The sequence below is a fragment of the Falco punctatus genome (assembly GCF_963210335.1).
Source record: "Falco punctatus genome assembly, chromosome: Z".
Taxonomy (NCBI): Eukaryota; Metazoa; Chordata; class Aves; order Falconiformes; family Falconidae; genus Falco; species Falco punctatus.
Genome location: NC_137586.1, coordinates 12,427,858 through 12,448,956, shown reverse-complemented (window position 1 = coordinate 12,448,956; position 21,099 = coordinate 12,427,858). Strand labels below are relative to the sequence as shown.

Here is a 21,099-nt window from a genome sequence, read left to right as displayed (position 1 = left end):
ATTACATTACATTACAAAAAGGATGACCCAGGTTAATTACATGCCTGTCATCAGGATTGTAATCCTCAGCAAAATATCCAAGTGGTTCACAAAGGACTAAATTAAAAAATATTTGAGTACAATTACTACTCAGAAAAGACATTTTCAGGAAACAGATCTTGTAATGCTATTGTGGTATCTCTTTATGTAAATGCACATTTGATAAAAGTATCAGTGATGTTATATCCTTAAGCTTTGGTTTGGTGTTTGACCTGGTACAGGAAAACATTTTAATTAAAAAAACCTATAAAGATAAAAAAATAATAATCAGCATGTCACACAGTAAGCGGACTGTGCATAATTAGCAGGCCTCAAAACACAGAAGAGGAGCGATCAGCAAACCAGTTGGGTGAGTGATTCAGATCCTCTGAGGATCAGTTTTGTCCATCTGCTATTCTTTCTCATCCGTGATCTTGAAGAAACTATACTAAATTATCACGAAGTCACAACAGCCGATGATGCAAGAACTGGGGGTGTGGGACAGAACAGAGGCTAAAGTCACAGGGTGACTCTGAGCTTTTGGTAAACAGGGTGCACCCTAGAAATAATTATCTAAGTTTTATTTATATCTTAGACGTGTTTTTTATGTATGTTTATACCTACACATCTCAATACAGCCAAATGCAATATACTAATTGTGGACTAAAAATATAGGCCATCGTTGTATCATAAGCACCTTTATTTTGCAATAAAGTCCACTACCTAGAAACATGAAGGATTTAGCCTTGACGAGCCGGTTTTTGAGTGTTTGGGTGCAAGGGACGGTCATCGACAGCAGAGCCAGGGGCCCCTGTCCTCAGTTTGCTGCCAACACTGCTGAGAGCTCACCTGAGCTTAGCAGACACGTATAGATCTACACATATGCAGAGAGAGAGAAATATAGCCGGGTGGGGGGGCTGCACAAGCAGCCACACACGGTCTGGCGGCTACAAATGAAACCGAGCGGCCTTACGGTGCTAAACGAGGCGCTCTTCTAAGAGACAGCCCGCTACCTGAGGAGGCCGCAGCACAGCCGCCCCGGCGCGCTGGGCCAGCCGCTCTCCACAGCGCCGGGAACGACCGCCCCCGCCCCCCGCGGCGCCCCGCCCCCGCCCCCCGCGGCGCCCCGCCCCCCGCGGCCCTTTCCGGTGCCCCCCCGCGCCCGGCGCTGCCACATCCTCCGCTGACATCAGCCTGCGCCGCCATATTGGAGGAGAAGCCGCCTCCGCCAGCTCGGCCGCCGCAGAGGGGGACGCCGGCCCCCGCTGTCTCCGCCTCCCCCGCCGCGGCCGAGCGCCGCTCCCCATGACTCCCCCCAGCCAGCCGTTGCCCCGGTGCGCATAGGGTGGAGGCAGGAGCGGCTACCGTTCCTTCTTCCCGGCCCCGAGCTGTCGCTGAGCCCTTGTCCCTGCAGCGGGCCTCTGCCCTCCCGCCGCCTCCGGCCATGACTTCCCTGACCCAGCGCAGCTCCGGCCTAGTGCAGCGCCGGACCGAGGCCTCCCGCAGCGCCGCCGCCGACAAGGAGCGGGGGGCGGGAGGCGGCCCGGAGGATGAAGGCCGCAGGGACGAGTCCGGCGACGACGAGAAGGGCGACTCCAAGGAAACGCGGCTCACCCTCATGGAGGAGGTGCTGCTTCTGGGCCTCAAGGACCGTGAGGTGCGGCCGGGGCCGTGGCGGCGGGGCTGGGGCGGGCCGAGGTGAGGGGCGCTGGGCAGGGGGCGGCTGAGGAGGCCCGGTGGTGCTGGGGGCGGGAGCGCAGTGCCTGAGGGGACATCGGTCATTTGGGGGTTATGGTGGGAGGGGGAGCCGGAGCGGCGGTGGGTGTGGGGGGGCGAGGGCGCTGAGGCGCGGGTGTTGCGGCGCGTTCGGGGTAGAGGCGTCGCGGTGGAGCGGGGGCTGGTGGTGCTGGGGGTTAGGGGCATGTGCTGGAGCAAGCTCGGTGTTTTGGAGGAGGTGGGGAAAGGGCTTCGATTTTGGGGAGGGGGACCCCGGCAGAGAGTTTGGATCACCTTTTGCATGTGGGGTTCACAGAGGGGCACTCATATTTGTAGCGTCTTGGGGAAGGCAACATAAGAATTGGGGCAAGACAGGGACAGAGATGAGGGCCAAAGGCCTGTAGTCAGCATTGGTGGTTGACTTGGAGACCTGGGTAGATCTGTGATACTTACGCTGCTTCTACAACTTACCTATGTCTTTTAATGTCAGTGGTTTGTGTACTGCTATGTATTTTGTTAGACACACCTCTGTGGCACTTAGGGGGTTCTCAGGTGCTTTGAGGATGCTTAACAGCCCTTTCTACTAAGACTTTCCAGACTAATGCGTGTGAAAAATGTCTTAAAATTAGGGGGGACAGATATGACAAAAATGGGCCTCGAGTAATGAGAAATTTGTCAAAATGAGGAAATGACATTATCATATAATTCCATCATTTTACCAAATGTGTAGCTTGTTTGTCATGATATTCTAAGTCATTGAAGAAGGCATACTTCTACCAGTGTGTTGGATTTTTTGTTTCATTGAAGGAGCAGGAACTCGGTCCTACTGGGGGAACAGTTTAATTTGATGTGCTGTATGGTGAAGTATAATACACCTTTATTTTAGGCATGAGTTACAGTATTAATTTGTTTAAGCAACCTGTTGATTGTTTTTTCTTTTTGTAGTGGTAAGTAAGTTAATGAAGCCAGTTCATTCATTTGGGTGGAATTCTCAAATGTGTGTGTTCATAAGTACAGAGTAATGGGGGAGGAAGATAAGTTTTATGCTCTTTGACAGTGTGTTCCATCCAAAATTTTCTGGTTGAAAATAAATAATTAAAGAGTAGTTTTACTGGTTAACATTCACTTTTTTAATGTGTGTGGGTATATTTGTATATATACTTGCTACAATAACATATTTTATTTCTCTCTCAGATTGTGTATTTTAGGCTGTATTTTGTAATCCCATTTTTTCAGCTGGACCTTGCCATGGCATCTTGACAAACTCAGTAGATACTCACAGTGATGTGTGCTTCCACCTGTTGAATTGAAGACTTATGCATATGCACATTTCTCTTTCTACACACCTGAATAGTTGCAGGAGAGTAAGTTAGGTGTGGCAAGACAGCTGTCTGGCAGGATTGCGGACGAGGTCTTGCCTTGTGGAAGGTGGGATAAACTGGGTGATCTTTCAGCTCTTTTTCAAGGATTGTGTGCTATGTCTGCTGCATTCGTGGGCCTTAGGCTGTAAAGATTTCAAGGTAAGGAGCATTCTGTCTGCCTAGAAAGAATATATGGTGCAAGTCTTCATGGTATATAAAAAGCTAATAGTTAATATTGAACCTAAAAATCACCTTTGCACTGGTGTGTATCAAAATTATAAATCATGTAACTTCAAGTGCAGCAGTGGCACACACTGCAGATAATCTGATTTTCCTTTGTATGGAAAAAGGAACCGAGTGATTATGGTGGCATGGATATCCCTAACTCCCTTGGGATTTTTTCTGGTGAGACATCAGACAAAAAGAATGATAATGCCATCTCTAGGGTAGTGGACTTATGTGCAGAAACTGTAGCACACACTGTTCCTGAGCTTTGTTAGACATGAATCACTAGGCTTTGTGTTTTGGTTTTGGGTCTGCTGCTATCCCTATGTACAAGCTACACCATGTAAACAGCTTCGTGATATCTTTTTCCTTTTGAAACTGGAAATAAAACTATAGGCTCTTTTTCAAAGATATTTTTTGTTCTCTGTTCTAATAAGTAAGGAAAACAACTTAATACATCTGGAAGTGTTTTTTTTTAGGAAGTTTTTACTTTCAGCGGAATTGATTTCACATGACATTTGTGCAAGACTTTCTCATGACAGCAAGCAGAGAAAAGCAATGTAGGGTCTCTAGAGTGTAATTGTGAAACTACACAAAGTCTAAGGGAAAGGCAGAGGCAGGTGTGTGAGCCATAAGCTCCATTGAAAGCTGGTAAATTTAAAGCTGGTAACATTCTTCCTGTTTATTTCAACAAGATAAAATAATTAAATGTTGATTTTAAAATATATAAAAATATTTTAAAAAGCAGTCTGAATTGGGCAAAGAACGCATTTTCTCAGAAAAGTCACTGATATATTCATTGATAACATAGGTCAGTTTTTTGGGTAATTTTTTTTCTAAAGTTAGACACTGATGAATATGCTTCACATCATGTAAATTGTATACCAAATGCCTCACATATATGGAGCTACCATTTATAATTTGCAAGTGTAGGTGGCAGAGACTTTACTCTTAGGAGTGAATTTTTCAGGAAGATGTAGGCAGTGATGGCTTGATGAGTTCAGTGTTTCTAGGAGATTGTTAGATATTTATGTGAATCCAGCTTTCAGGGTAGTGTGATAATTAACAGCCACAGCAAAACTTCTGAGTTGTTGTCTGGTTGTCACTGCATATTTCATATGGACCTTCCCATGGCATCTTGATAAACTCAGTAGGTACTCAGTGATGTGTTCTTCCACCTGCTGAATTGAAGACTTGTGCATATGTACATTTATTTTTCTACACAGTTATGGGAATATCTCGCTGCCCTAAAACAAACATAACACGTCTCAATCCCATTCTTAATGCTTGAACAGAAGTAGCTGCATTCGCATATGCTTCCTGGACATGCCCTTTTTGTGTTTTTTCCCCTGTTTGGCCTAATTGAATTGTACTTTATGTGTGTGTACTGGTTGCTCTTTTCCAGTAGTGGTTCCTCTTCCATTTGTATCTTCTGTGTGTACATAACTATTTCTGTATTCTAAGGTCAACATAGGCTATCAGGGATGTGTGCTGAAATACGTGCATGCTTGCATAACATGATAGATGTCGTGTCCTTGAAGGAACAGGTAATATACTGGAACAAAATAAATTACTAGAATTCTTCACAGACCATCACAAGAACACCTACGCTTATTTGAAAAGCCTTCATAAACTTGGCTGGGAAAGGGAGTTGTGCTCATCCATTTAGAACAGAGCAATAGCATGTTGCTATAGGAATAAAAAGTACTTACTGAAATAAAATACTTTGCTGTATTAGGTTAAAGGTAATATTGCAGTAGGATGGGTCAAAGCTATAGCAAAAGGGTAGTGGTTCTTTAGAACTACTGAAGCATCTGAGGTCATCACTTCCAAAAGAAGGGAGTGATAAATATTAAAAGTTAGCTTATTTAAAAGCGACAGCTAAGAGCTAAGTACATGCCAGTTAGTTCGTTACAGTTCTTCCAGACGTTTCAGGAGTCAGTCCCGTAGAAAACTGACAGGTTGCTAGGTGGCTATGCTCCATTAAAGTTCATTTAAGTTTTTGTACATGTAGCTTTTTTTTGGTGGTTGGGTTTTTTTCTCCTTTTTGGAGGTCTTCGTTGCTACACCTTGGGAAGCTATTTAAATACAGCAGAGCACATGGGTGCTCCTATTGTCTATATGATATGCCACAACCAAATAAATTGAAGCAGCTATAGACACATGACGCCTTCTAAAGAAAAAGTGTTTATTTGACCTGTAACTAATTCCTTACTTGCTGAAAGAAAACTCATGTAAAGTGTAGTAATTGCCATGTACTGCGGTCTACTGCAACAGTAAATATTTCTGGTTTTATTTACCATTTTTTGGTGAAGACTAAAACATAATTTGTGGGAGTGAAGTAACATTGAATCACTTTGTGAGCTAAGAAATTACCTTGAGTCTTTGATATTCATGTTTGGCCTTCAGAAACTTCATTTATTGCTGAAGATTTAGTATGGTGGCGTAGCTTTTTGTCCCAGTAGTCCATGTGAAGGTCTCCAGTTCATGATTTTTTTGTTGTTGTGTTGAAATAAGTTATTAGGGAGCTAGTTTGCCTGCTTCAGTTGTGCTGTTTTGTGTTTATCAGATTAGTGCCAAAATGTAGTTTCTTTATCCTTACGAATACAAGCATCTGGATTTGTAACTGAATTTTATATTTTAATCCTAAAGAGGTTTTTCTGAAAAGTGATAGAGGGATTTTCCAGACACTGAAAATGTGGGTTGTGTTTTCCTAGACACTAAGATTTGGCTTTGAAATTCATATTACAAAGCAGAAATCTGGAGGTTTTTGCCTGTAAAAACACATGACCAAGTTGTCTTCATGCCTTTTTAGTTGTCCTGTGTCATGTGGTCCCTTTCCCACCCTGGCCCCCTACCGCCCCATAAGAAAGAGTTTCAGCAGCAGCCTGAATGTCAAGTGGAAAGCTTCCAACTTTTGCTGGAAAATTTCTTGGACAAATGAGTGAAACATGAAGAGGTGTCTACTGGGAATTGGTGTTTCAGTTGAAGAAGGATGTATGCATGTGTTGAGACCTTGACAAAGACATGCTTTTCCTCAAATGTTCAGGGCCTAATAACCACAAAGTGTGTAATGTCTGTGGTGAAAAATTCTTTCATAGTTGCCTACCTTTTTGGTTCTTTTTTAATTTCATGTCTATACATAAATTACAGGGTAGGGAAAGATAGGAGGTGTGGGAGGAGGAGTACCCCAATTCTGTGTGCTACAAGGTGCAGTGAAGTGCCTCTTTACTGTGCTGCTGAGTAAATCCTGCATTTGGGTTCTATGGATGGCATGTGAATTTGGAAGCAGCATTTTGGTACAAGTTGACTTTGTGTTGAAATGGTGTTTGTATTTTGTGGTTGTGCATGCAGCTAGTGTGATTATCCCTGCATTGCTAACCTGTAATCTATATTATTTATTAATGGATAATTTAGTGCAGTGTAGTCTCTTCTTCAAGTCAAGCTATCTAGTGTAGGGTAAAGACAAAAACACTTGCAAAGCCTTTCTAGTGATGCTTCTAAATTTTTTTTAAGTGCTCGTAAAATATCAAAGCTGTAGCACTTCTTCCTCTCCCTTAGGATAGCAAACTGTTTTTATTAAAAAAATTGCATGAAGTGTATATAAAAAAGTGTTGCTGTTAATTTCTGGAAGTGGAGTAATTATGGAACTGAAAGCTAACGTTTTATGTTAAACAAGAAGTGGTGTTATTTCAGGTGTTCTTTGATCCTAATGTAGTTCAAGTACTGCAGCATTTATCTCAATTACTTAAGCTACATGTAAGGGGCTTGCTTTGCAAGGCTAAATTGACCAGGCTGTGTGCAGGCACTATACTCGAGAATGACTGTTACACACAGAGCAATTAATTACTGCAGGACATACACGCTTCTGTGTTTCACTACTGGGGGAAGGTAGTCTGCATTAAGTGTGGCTCAGTTTCTTCTGCATAGACGACATTGTCAACCTGTTTTCTCATAACTTTTAGTAAAGAAAAAAATTAGTAGTCAACTTACCACGTGCTGCTCTTAACAGGGTTCTTCCCAGTTTGTAAACAGGTCTTGGGTCAGTTTCATATCTTCTTTCAGACATATTCATAGAGTGATACTGCAGAATGATTTCACATATTTTTCAGACATGAAAGTTACAAGGTTACACATAAAACAGTGCACAGCTGTTCTTCCTCTGTGTGCACTGTATGTCAGCCTGCATGAGTAGGAGCACAAAGGTGTGTGGGTACTATGACTACACTGTCAGTCTGAGCGCAAAACAGTGTTATGCATGCCAAGCCTTTCACACCTCCCCCGGTTTATCTTTTATTAAACTACTACATTTCAACCTTTTGTCTCTTTCCCCGCACCCACCCCCCCCCCACCCCCCCCTCCCGTTTGTGATGAGCCATTAAGATAATAAAATAGTATGCCTTGTAAGCTAGATCTTTATAATTGGAGAGCTGTTACACTCATAGCTGGTTTATTACTTGTGTATGTTACAGCTGGTTTATTACTTGTGTATGTTACAGGATTTATTGATCACACTGGGAAATTAATCTGTCAGGCTTTTTACATATCTCTCTGTTGTGTATACTTTTTTAAGTACTTAAAAGGTGCTTATTGCTATACTCTTTCTAGTCCTCTGCCTTTATGGTCTTAACTAGATAGCATCATGTAGTTGCATTATTTACAGAGTCCTTAACTGCCAGACTAGGTGTCTTTTGTACATGGGCTGTGGTGTGAGGTTTGTGTTTAGCCAGTCATTCTGGTATAGCGCAGCACATTGCACTTCCACTTTTTACTTCAGTAGACACTTGATTTTACTTTGGCAGTTTCACATTCAACAGTCTCTGCCATGAGAGAAGTGTTGCATACATATTGTGTTGCCATTTCAGTATGTCTTTTGCATTGCACAGAGGAGAAGGCAGGTGTAACATTTATTGCCTAAGATGAAGTTAAATGTCAGGTGGATGTTCGATCTGTACTAATCACTTAGGAAGCACTAATTACAGCTCTCGTGCTGGACATTTATATGAGACTCCACTTTAGTGGCATCTGCAGTCTGTGGCTGAGACTTTCAGTTTACAGTTGGTCCATGTTAAGTACTGAATGGAAGAACCTGTTCCTTTTAGTGTAAGAACAGTGAAATGAGTGGAATTATTTTAATCTCATAATGAAAATGATGACATGGCATTATTACAAGATAATCTGTTTCTGGAAAATTGTTTGTGTGTGGATAAGTGAAACAAGGGAGACACCTGATTCGAAGAGAAGAAACTGAAAGAAAACTAGGGCAAGTTTAGATTTAAGAGGAGAGGAGTCCCTGTCCCTTATGTACACTTTTTTTATAAACACTGAGAACAGGACTTTGAAAATCCGTCCACATCAATGACCAGGTACAAATCCCTCAAAATGAAACATTGTATAGCTCCCCAAGTTGAAAAAACGCAGTGCTTTACATAGTGGTTTAAATTGTGATTAGTGTTGAAGAGAGGGCTAAGCTGTTCTATTTGGGGGTAGACGTAGTGTATTTGTAAGTCTAAAGGAGAGAATTGTAGATTTAACGTGGTCTAGTTAGTCAAAATTAGTGAAACTTTCACCAGTTTAGTCAGTCAGTATTATACCTGCTTTCTTTGTATTAGAAGGACATAACCAGATTTAGGTTTTTCTTGCTGTTTTTAAGAGAAGTGTACTGGTCCTGGCTGGAATAGAGTTAATCTTCATATCAGCCAGTATGGTGCTATGGTTTCAATTTTTGACCAAAACAGTGTTGATAACACACCCATATTTTATCTGTTGCTGTGTCACAGCCTCTGTTTCTTGCTCTGCCCAGCGCCCCCCACCCATGGGTAGGTTGGAGTGTGCAAGGGGCTGGGAGGGGGGACAGCCAGGACAGATGACCCCAGCTGACGAGAGGGGTATCGCATGCTTATAGGGTCATGGTCAGCAATATAAAGGGAGAGGAGGGAGGTGCTGGGAAGGTGACCTTGGCTTGGGGACTGGCTGGACATCAGCCCGCTTGTGGGAGGTGGTGAGTGTCTTGCATCATTTAGTTTTGTTTTTTCACTTATCTTCCTATTCTCTCCCCCTGTCTTGTTATGGGGGATTGAGATAGCAGTTAGGTGGGACTTAGCAGCCAGCCAGGGTCAGCCCACCACCAGGAGACACTTTAAGTACATGCAAGGTTTGTGTTGTAAGCTTCTAGTTGTTAGATCTAGGCAGGATGCAAGCTATTTTACTGATTCTGCTATATTTGCTTATTGCTGTGGGAAGGCTTCTTTTTTTGAGAGAAGAGTCTGATGTGGAGGATTTAAGCACCGGTTCTAATTAAACATCTATTTCAAATAAAGTCAGATTTTATGCTCAGTAACAGTAGCTGGTAGTGTAGAAAGCGGTTTACAGGTTATGGAACAAATAATTAAGTCTTTTTTTTTTTTTTTTTTTTTTTGCACTAAGTATGGAGAATAGAGATTGGACTCTTGATGGAAGGTGGCTTTGCAAGGGCTATGCAAATATTTAAAGTCATTATCTGCATGTGTATGCACTTAGAGGCCGAACTTTCAGCAAGATTTTTTGTCTTTTCATTCCAAAATGATCAGTCAGACTAAAATGTTGATTTGTTCAGGGGTCTTGTAAGGGTTCAGCAGTGTGCATGTGTTAGTTGCCTCCTCTTCAGCAGTGTTATGGTTTTTATTGTCTTCATTTTAGTGGGGAGACATGTCTGCATAATGTATGCCTGTGTACATGCTTGAAAAGCTGGGGAATAGCATTTGGCTTCAGTCCTTTCAGTAGTCAATAGCAGTTGCTCTATTATTTATTCTTAAATGCAATGGCAGGTTAATCAAATACCTGACAAGTTTCTTGTCAATAGTGCTGTGCTTTGTAGAATATGTATGCTTGCTTTCCTGAAAGCGTATTTCTGGTGTTTGGCTGTCAGAACACTTTAAGAGATTTTCTTCACTAACCTGTCTTCTGTTTGTAACTAGACTACAATTTATGTTCCAGTGAAATGGCCGATGATTTCAGTTGCATGAAAAGAGGAAATCAAGACAGACTACAGTCAGACATCAAAGTCCTCACACTGTAGTATTCCAATAGTAAACACTTCTGCACCCTGGCTTGCTTTTCTTTTTTAATCAGATACTAATTTCCAAAAGTTCTGTAGGTCAGATGTGTTATTAGATGTTCCTGCAACCTTTTGGGATGATCAGGTGATGGCTTACTTGAAAGGTAAGATTTGCAGTGAATAGCTACCTAGGTATAGGTTGGCATAGATCCTTAATCTAATGTGAAGAGGATGAAGAGGAATCCAGGTTATTTTAATTGCAGATGTCTGGAAGTTTGAGTATTTTCCCTTTGAGAAAAGGGAAATGAGAAAATCCAGAGTGTTCCTCTAGTAGGTGTTTTTCTTGAGTATTTTAAATATTTGCAAGTTCTGGGCATGTTGGTTTTATCTTTTTAACATTATTCTTGACGGATGACTGGTCTTCAGAAATGCATTGGGTTTTTTTTTTTCCAATTCTGTAGATAGAACTGTATTTCTTTTACTGGGTCTGAAATTCCTTTGTACCAATTTAAAAGCTACCTGAAAAATAAATCTGTTTGGTTATTATGTATATTATATGTCTATATAATATGTACAAAGTAGCTTTCTCTGAATGTGTTCCTGTCAGGTGAAACTGGGTCATGTCTTTTATATCTTAAACCAGATTGGTCTATACAAGCAGTGAAAATCAAAATCTGGCAGACAGTAGAATTGTGAAACAATTCTGTAAGAAAAATGGAGGGCTTGTCTTTTTATAATTTTCTGGATAATCATAGATTCAATACAATTTTATTGCTGTCAAAACCAAGAATCAATTTTGCATTTCAGGGTTGCTTGTTGTCTTAGAACTCAAACATGAGAAATAAATTTTGAGCATGCTCTCACATCATTCTTATATTCCAGAATTGCGGCAGCCTTCCTTCTGTCTTGTCTTATAGGCCCACAGAGGAGGGAAGAGATTGGAAGTAGTATTGAAGAGTTAATTAAGCAGGACCCTAACCTTGAATGTTGTATTTTCAGCTGAGTGTGAATAGTAAGACCAGGTAGTTCTTTGGGGTAAGACCCAAGAGTTCTTTGCCAAAGGATATTGATTTTAGTCTTGTGAGAGAATGTTGCAGAAGCTGAAATTGGTTTTGTCAGGCACCTCTCTGAAGCAATAGCAGATTCTTTCAGAATCAGAAAGGGATGCTGTTACTGTCCTATCAGATTTAAATAATATAATTTCAAATTTATGATGATCAGGGTAATCATTGCTGAGGTCCAAACTGGGAGCTGAAAGTATTGTTGAATATAGTGCATGATACTTGAAGCTTTAAGCATTTTATATTTTCTGAGCTGATTGTGCTCATGAATGGCTTCAGTACAGGCAGCCCAATAATGTATGTTTGTTTGGTTTTTTTCCAGCTCTTTATTCCATAGACTAAGTGAATAGTTCTAGCCATAACTCTTCCAGTTGCGAAAACTATTCAGACTTCGAAAACAGTTTGTCATTGAGGTGTGGGTTGTCACTGAGGGGGATGCTCTTGCCTTTTGCTTTCTGTCCCAACCATGTTCCTTCCCTTTCCTGTGCTGTCTCTGAAATTTGTTCACCAGCTTAGCAAATCAGATGAGGAGAGTGATCCTTAGCCTTCAGACATACCACTTTCTCACCCAGCTGACTGCACAAATGCTACTACGGGCTCAAGAGAGAGCAGTGATATGCTTCAATGGTGTAAAAAAATACTTTCTCTTCAGTAGCAGTTCAGGCTTTGTTTGGTTGCATTCTTGTGTTTGGTCCTCAAATGGCTAAAAATGAAGACATGGCAGGGGATGCACCTTCTCCAGTTATGTGGTTTTATGTGAGGTTAAAAGAGATACTGTGACATTGATTTGAAAGGTCAGTAGAACTGAAATGAATCTAAGGATAATTAATTGAAGTGGTGTGCAGAAAGTAGTGGTTTGAATGAGGTGCTTGTGCTGGGAAGGTAATTAAACACTGGGATGTCATTTTGTCCTCAGTTTCTTTTCCTGCTTTCCCCCCCTGCCCCCGGTATTTCTCTCTACCACTGCTAGTACCTCTGAGAAAAGATACCTGAATTTATGTATATACAAAGCATAAGTCTCTTCCTCAGTATTGAAATAACTATTCAAAGTGAGCATTCAGGTATAGTCTCCCTTTGGGACATAGGCAGTGTAAATGAGAAAAGTAGGCTTGTCATGGTTTAACCCCAGCTGGTAACTAAGTGCCGCACAGCTGCTTGCTCACTCCCTCCTTACCCAGAGGGATGGAGAGGAGAATTAGGAGAATTGGAAAGGAATGTAAGCACAAAGGTTGAGGTAATACAATTTAATACTTGAAATAAAATAAAAAATCCCCAGTAATAATGATAACAATTATAATGAAAGGGAGAGAGAAGGGGAGGGGAATGAAATCCAAATGAAAGGAAGAAAACAAGTGATGCACAACACAGTTGCTCACCACCTGCTGACCAGTGCCCAGCCTGTCCCTGAGCAATGATTGGCAGGCCCTGGCCACCCCCCCACCCCCCAGCTTATATACTAAGCATGACTTTCCATGGTAGGAATACCTCTTTGGCTAGTTCAGGTCAGCTGTGTGCCCTCCCAGTTTCTTGTACCCCTCCAGCCTTCTTGCTGACAGAGCCTGAGAAGCTGGAAAGTCCTTTACTTATTATAAACATTACCCAGCAACAACTAAAAATATCAGTGTGCTGTCAATTTGTTCTTACACCAAATCCAAAACACAATACCAGCTACTAAGAAGAAAATGAATGTCCCAGCTAAAACCAGGACAAGGCTTTTCACTAATTGTGCTACGCAACATGAAAGTCAGTCCCACACATATAATTTATACCAGCAGACCTACTCAATTTGCTTTGCACAATTCTACAAATGACCTAAACTAACTTTCAAAGTGTTTTTTTTTTATCCCAAGTTCCACATTTGCTTTAGTTAGCCCACTATTGTTGAAAACTATTTGTTCTAATTCTCATCTTAACAGGAGGAATGAACCTCGTATGTTGTAAGGTGTCCAAACCATATTTTTATTATGTTGGCATGTAAATTTGGTGAGGGTGACTAATTACCCTTCAATAACTTCCCAAAATGCCAGCAGTCACAGAATATTTTCCAGTATGTTTGTCATCTGTGATTTCTGAGAATATACCATAAAAAGTCAGCTACGTATTGGAAAGAATAGATGCCAAGGGAGAAACTCTTGTTTGGGAAAGCTAAACACTTATTTATGTGTAAAACAAACCAGTAATTTTATGTCTTGGAGCTTTTATATTGCTACGGCGGACACAGTATTTGAATGTTATTCATGCAGAGGTAAGAAAAGTAGTAGCAGATTCCAGCAGAGTTTAGGAGGTCTTGATTTTTCTTTCAGCATCCAAGTGGAGCTGGTTGAATTCTTCTACCTGTAAACTCCGAATTTACTGTTTGCTAAATTGAAAGCTTTCTTTAATTCAAATTGTGCCTCCTAGCTGAGAAACCCTGAAATTAGGGGTTCTTGGTAGGCTGCCCGATGTGTTGCCTCAGAGCTAGGACTTCCAAGTTCCTTGGGAGCTATAACTTTTTATCTTGGCTTTCTGTTACTTTCCAAGTTGGCCTGTTCCCCTTCTGATGGTGCTACCATGGCTGGAAAAGGTTAAACCAACATTTTATTTCTACTGCCTCTATATGAAATTTCAGAAGTTGCATGCTTTGCTAGATTTTGAGATCTTTTTATTTGTCTTTTGTAGAAGAAGAGTTTGGAATTTTCTGAGGACAGGAATTCTTCAGGGGTTTGGGTGGCTGTAGTGATATTTCTCCATCAGAAGGTTCCTCTTCGATTGATTGGTTTATTTCAGTTTGGTTACCGTAGATCATTTGTTTTGTTTTTAATTAGAGGGTGCTAGGTCAGAGTTTAAGGGGTATTCTTAAGTCTGAATGTTAAATGAAAAGGCTTTTAGTAATGTAAGTGTAGTCAGGGCAGTGTTACATGCGTTACCTCAGGGAAGCTCTGCTATTGTGGTTCTTCACAAATGTAAGTGGAGTCTCAGTCAGAGCCAAGACTTCGACCTAACACTAATCGCTAATACTGAGTATGAGTTTGTGTGGATCTGAGAATGGGCCTGAGGAAACTGTTGCTGCTAAAATACAGAAATTTATTTTGGTGAGCAGGCTGTTCGAACCACCAGTTACCTTGACAGACTATTGAATGGCTTTATGATGCTTTTTTAAAAAGACTTATAAAGCTGATTTCCATTTGCTGTGGTTCTGTGCTCTGCAGAGTAATCTGCAATAGCTTGAGATTCACTGGGTTAGATCAGGAAGTGCATTGGCTACTACAGTCTGTATTGTGCTGTGTTGTTCTGTGAACAGGTGGCCTTAACCAAGTAAGTGAAACACATAATTTGTTTTATTGTCCTGTATGTATCTTGAAGCCTCAGGGTTGGAACTCTGCAAGCTCCTTTTATTTTCTTTTTTTTCTTTTCCTTTCTTTTGAATCTGAGATTTTTTTTTACTTTTCAGTGCTCCCCTATCTTCTGGTCTGTGCCAGGCGTAGCAGAACTGCTGCTCACCTATTCTGAGTTAAATGAAGAATTGGGGAGAGAATGTGTAATTTGTAGTGGGATAAGATTTTTAGGAACTCTGATGTGAAAACCAAAGTATTCTAAGTAAAAGGTTACCTGGTCTCCTGTAAGTCTTGTACTCAGTTTTCTGAAAGAGGTAATTATCTTTTTTTTTTAAACTTCACTCTAATCCATTAAGGTTTACTTCTCTGTCAATATTTTGAGAGGAAGTCTATAAACATAAAATGGCATCTGCAATTTAATTGCATTTTTTGCACTTGTACTGCTGCGTGGCTTTAATTTGCACTTGGGAAACGGAAAATTTTGAAGTTTCTTTGGGTTGTTTTTTGAGGGGTTTGGTTTTTTTGTTTGTTTTAAATAGAGCTAGTCTGACAATTGCCTGGAAGCTGAGTACAGCAATGTTGAGGCAACTGGATACTCCATGAAGGCTGGTTGTTTTGTGCTTAAGTTGGTGTTTTTGAAGTTCTGTACAATTTCTTAAAGCAGCACCAATTATGTAGAAATTGTTACACCTGTTTGGCACTGATATGTGCCAAATACCTTCAGACATGTCTAGTTATGGTAGTTTTCTTGTTCTGATTTTTTATATGCTTAGTAAATTGTGGTCATTGCTGCAGTGCCCTTTAGGATCAGAGATGGAGAAAGCATTGTCTTAATCTGTCTTTTTTAAAAAACATTTTTACAAATAATCTTTGAATTACAAAATCTCTCCAGTAATTTATGTGTTTAAAATATCCAGAAATTTAGATTTTTAGTATCTTGAAAAAACAGGAATCTGTGTTCTGTGGAAGTGTACTTCAGTATTTCTGCAATAGCTCTAACTCTGTAATACTTAATACTGGGTGCTTCCAACAGAATATTTACCTGGTATTGTCAGAACTAGTGTGTACATGTTTTCTCTCTATATAAGCCTATCTAGCCATGGCTTTATTATAGCATAAACAGATGATTCCAGTAGGTTTTTTACTGCTGGGGTGGTAATTTTTGAGCTGCTGAAAGACATTTTGTTTCTTTGTGCAGGAGTTCACATACTTTTTATTGATCCTTACAATTTTTTGCAACTCCTAGGACCCTACTCCATTTAAAGTATAGCTTTGTGAAGTTTGAGAGTCAGGGATCTTGGAGGCAAACTGGGAATATTGTTACAGAATAATGTAATTTAAAGTTAAGGGACATTGGTAGGATGGTTTGCACTCAGGATCTCTTCCCTGTCGCTTCCTTCCCTACAGGGTATGTGTATGAACACCGCTTTCTGATGCGCTCTGCATGCCAGCATCTATAGGAGACTGGGTCTTAGCATACATTTACAATATTTTTTTATGGTTTGCAGATGTGAACTGGGGTATTCGCTACAGTAAGTAGGAAGAAGCTGCCTGCACTTGAGCTTTGCCTAGCAGAGCTAGACCCAGCCTATTAGTATGGATTATTTGCTTGTATGTCTGCTAATGTATCACGCGGCGTTGTCCCTCTTGGATTAGAGACAAGAATAAAATGGCTGCTCACTGTATGTAGTGTAAATACTTTGCTGTATTGTCTGTACCATCTGTGTGAACAGGTCAAAGGAAATCCATGAGGGACACAGAAATTCAGATCTTCATAAACCTGGAAGTCATAAGTTAATGTGTTACGTTGACGTACGGAATTAAACTCTGTAACTCGAAAGTTATAAAGTAGGTATGCTATTGCGCACAGATGCACGGGGGATTGCTCCACCACAAGCGTGCATGCCCGAAGTGACATTTATACAATAAAACAAATGAATATTCAATTAACGCCTATACATATTCGTTACCTAAACCCGCTTACTCTCGCTTCGTATGTTAATTAGCTTATCAGTCCTTTGCCTGGACTGTGGTGGTCTTGCAGGTTAGTAGGTGATTCCTGTCCTTGTGAGCATCCTATCTTCTCCAGCAAGGAGACTTAGCGCTCCCTCTAGATAACATTGGAATGTCTCTCGTCCTTTTCTCATCCTTTTTATAAATAGCCCCTTTGTTAGAGGAAGAAAAGTAGGTGTCTCCTCAAAGCTGTGTGGCTATGTGACCAGACGCCACACCCATGACCAGTCACCATACCCACATTCCTTGAGCAGACATATACAATCACAACCGATGTCCATTGTCCCCATTTCACACTATTTATCCATATCAATGTTTTGCACAAAGAGGAGGTGGGGAAGGGGAGTGCTGTGGAAAGGAGCGTCAGAGGTTTGGTGATGGGCAAGTGCAGCTGAGGAGGCAATGAAAAAGCAGGGAGTGCAAGATAAGGTAGGCTGGGTAACACTGAGGCACAGGGCCATCTTTGGGAAATGGACTATTTAATAAGTCTTGAGTGAGAGTGTCAAGTGATTAGTGTCTAACTGAACAGGAAGACCTGTGTGCGCTGGAAATTGGGTAAAGGGCATAGGAAGAGGATAAAGTAAATACATGCAGCAGGAGGTGGTGGGAGAGAAATGGCCTCGTCACCATGGATTTTGAATAACTTACTCTTAAAGCAGAAAGAGTATCTTAGTGCTCTGTGCTTTGCTGTGCCTGGGAGGAAAGTTGAGATTTCAGAGTTAATATAGTGACAAGTTTTTATTATAAACTTTATTCTCATTTTCCTTATGCTTGTCTAGCAAAATTATTTCTTACCTGAAAATTTCTAGGTCAGGTCTGATGAAAAATGCTTTTGTACTGTTTGTGTAAATAAACATGACAGTTGTAAACATTCTTTTGATCTTTGAATCAACGTAGATTTAAAATTGTCCTGCAAGCTATTCATAGCTTTTAGTGCTATAGCAGTGTGATTGCTGTCAGATAAAAATAATTCCCTGCCTTGTAAGGCTTTTTTTTTTGTCCCCTGCTGCTTAGCATCTTTTAATAAGTATTTCATTGAGTTAGGATGTTTATAACATTACAAAAGACTTGTAGGAAGACTAATAAAGTAAAAATATTTGATGTTGTATTTGAGAAAACTAGTGCTGTTTAAGAGCACTAAATAGTGGAATGATTTGCATCTGTAAATAGTGCACTTTGATCTTCAGTCTAAGTGTTTTGAGACTGTTAGACATTTGGAATAACAGTAAGAACAGTGTTAAAAGGTCAAACCAAATCCCTGTCTTGTTCCATAACCTGTAATGGGCAATGAGCAGGACACATTCAGGGGATGGGTGAGTATGGAATGATGACTCCTCCTGCAGTGTGCACTGATGTCAGCTGGGTGGGAGCTTCCCAGACTACGTGTGGTTTACAGATCCATTGCTGTCTGTCAAATTTCATTGTCAATCTCCTATGAATGTAACTATCTTTTTAAATTGATTTTTAAAAACTTTTGCCTTCCTGTGAAAACAGTTGAATAGAAACACAGACTTTTCTAACCTGTGAGCTAGCTTCATTTTTTCTCCACAGACAAGGACTAAAAGGTTGTAAAAGTTTAGTGTGCAAATAGTATATTATTCTATATTGCTGTTTTTCCTCTCTGTATTTTATTATTCCTTTCACTCCTCTTTTTTTCTTCAGTGTCCATCTATAGCCTCTTTAATAGGCAGTAGTTCAGTAATGCTGAGCACTGTTCTCTTTTATGCACCATTTTTTAGTTATGCTATATACCATATAAAGTAGGTGTCAAGAAGCTGTTTGCAATATTGAAAATAAACGTCTGCTTCTACTCATCTTCACTTACACTGAGAAGTTTGAGTTAATTTACAAGATGGTTTTCTTACTCTTGTGTGCTAAACTGACCTTTTGTGAAGGCTCTTTCAATTGTCTGAGGTCTTTGCAGTAAGTGCCAAAACCAGTCAGTCAATCTGCCTGAACTATCTGGAAAGATAAGTATAATGGATTGAGAAATGTTCAGAATGACACTTAACTGTTATAAAATACCTCCTTCCTCACTGTGTGGATAGCAGTATAATCTCTGTGTATTGAAATATGATGTTCCTTTTGCTAGTAGATCACCTGCAAACTCAGAGCCTGGAGAAAAATAAAAAGGTGGTGACACCATATATATTCTTAGGACTTTAACATCATCTGGCCCACTAGAACAAGCAGTCCCATTTATGAAGAGTATAATCTTTTTGAGCTGCCTTTCAGGATCACTTCATTAAAAACTGTTGGGTGATTGTGCAGTCTCCATCCTTGGAGGTTTTCAAGACTTGCTTGAATAGAACCCAGAGCCAGCTTGACCTGGCTTCATAGCTGAACCTGCCTTCAGCAGGAGGTTTGACTAGAGATCTCCCGTGTTCCCTTCCAACCAGAATTATCCTATGATCCTGTGTTTCTCTGCAACCCACATCCTCTGGCCGTGTATGTTGAATAACTGCTGGCGCAGAGGAGTTTACAACTGGTAATTGCTGCTGGGAGTGGTGTAGTCGAGCACTTAGTTGAAAAATACTCACTTTAAAAATACATATTCAGTTTTCATTACTAAACAAAGAGGGGGGAAATCTAGCACTTTAATTGTTTGCATAATAATAGAACGAGTTTTTGTGAATAGGAAGAAGTGCTCAGCTGTATGTGCAGTAGATTTTCAGTTTGCATATGTGTTGTCTGATTAAAAATAAATAAATCTGAAATATTAGAATGTAGAAGTAATCTCTCTGGATTTTTTCTTTTTCCTTTTTCATCAAGCAAATACTGTACCTTATCTTGCATGTTTGTTGGCAAAGAAATGTCTGATGCCAACCAAAATCTTAATTTATAGAATGACTGACTTAAGAGAATAGCTGATGCTCACAAAATACCAGCTCCAAGTAGAATGCTGATTAGATAACTTCCCAAATACCTTTCCAACCTTACATTCATGACCTTTTAAATAAATATTTGTGACGTATTTCAGTAATTACTTTCTAGAGATTCAGAGCTTTTGTAGACTTCTTGAAAGCATTGGTCATCTATATAATACAGCTCTTGAAAAAAGTTAAGTGCTAAATGGAAACAAGTATTATAATGTTCCTGGAAATCTGTATTTTTGGCATGCATTAGTTAGGGACTGGTTTGTAAGTTCAACGGATTTCAGATGTGTGCATTTTTATACATGGACAGCTTTTACCTGCGAACAGAATAAAATTGAAGTGCTCTTGATTCAACCTAGTCTTTGTTATTGGTTAAGAGAAATTTTATGAAGGGGAGCACTCCCTCCTGTTTCTGTTCCCCCCTTCCTTTTCAGCACTTAATCACTAGAGAAGTTTTGGAAGGTCCTTCTGGATGATATCGAGTGTTTCTGCAATCGTTTCTCAAAAGACAGAATGTTAAATGACAAAATAGTAGCTGTTCTGAATATTTGCTTGAAAACATTTGTCTTTTATTTTACTATATTCGAGGTAAAAAGATCTGTTCTGTCATTTGTGCTGATTGCCGCATTTGTGTTCCAGTATACTCCATATTTTATTTAATACCAATTTTTAGGTTGTTACTACTTTATCAGTGCCATATTATTTACGGATACTAAATGACATTAATATTTGTCAAGAAACTCAGATAAGCCTGTGTGATGTTGGTAATGCCAAACACTTGATGTCTTAAAAATGTAGTAAGTTTATTTTGAGTATGTGTAAACCATGCTTTATGTCTCACAGTTCTTAATACCTCAGTTACATTTTGTATAATTTCCTGAGGTTTCCCTGTTCTTCAGAGAGGTGAGACCAAGTGTCAAAACTAATAGGGGATGAGTCAGTTTCTGTTCCATGTTTCAGTGCAGGAATGGTTGTTGGCTAGTGATGCTACTTCAAAAGTGTTTGAAGGCAGGAGAACTGACTGGAGAATGCAGTAAGCCTCTTTCTGTTCCGCTTTCAGGTGGAGATAGAGATAACTTACTGTCTTTCATTCTTCACAGGGTTACACTTCATTCTGGAATGATTGCATCTCCTCAGGATTGCGTGGCTGTATGTTAATTGAATTGGCATTGCGAGGACGTCTTCAGCTAGAGGCTTGTGGAATGAGGCGTAAAAGTCTATTAACAAGAAAGGTAAGTGGGGGAAGATGATCCATTTACTTTTGTGCCATGCTTCAGGCAATACAGCAACTATAAATTACAACTGATTACAAGGAAAAGACTTTTTTTAAATTTACATGGGGATTGAGATTCTGGGTACTGACCAAAGTTAAACGCACAGAGTTGAGTGTTTCAATGGCAAGCTGAAATGCCTTGGAAAATCTTCTGTACATGTTCTCTGCTCCCATTTGTTCTCTTGATGCGTTACTGGTGCTGTTGG

General features: G+C 40.2%; 1 protein-coding gene across 2 annotated transcripts in view; it reads left to right on the top strand.

The window, feature by feature from the left end:
- The first annotated feature begins 1,197 nt into the window (after window positions 1-1,197).
- GOLPH3 (golgi phosphoprotein 3) overlaps window positions 1,198-21,099 on the top strand; it is a 33,224-nt gene continuing 13,322 nt past the window's right edge. The window contains exons 1-2 of one of the 2 annotated variants that reach the window (XM_080372603.1): window positions 1,198-1,675; window positions 20,721-20,852. In XM_080372603.1, coding sequence (XP_080228729.1) covers window positions 1,463-1,675; window positions 20,721-20,852 — 345 coding nt within the window. In that variant the 5' untranslated portion in view covers window positions 1,198-1,462. Of the gene's footprint in view, window positions 1,676-20,717; window positions 20,853-21,099 lie in introns of those variants that run through there. The other variant, XM_080372604.1, reaches the window with a different exon arrangement.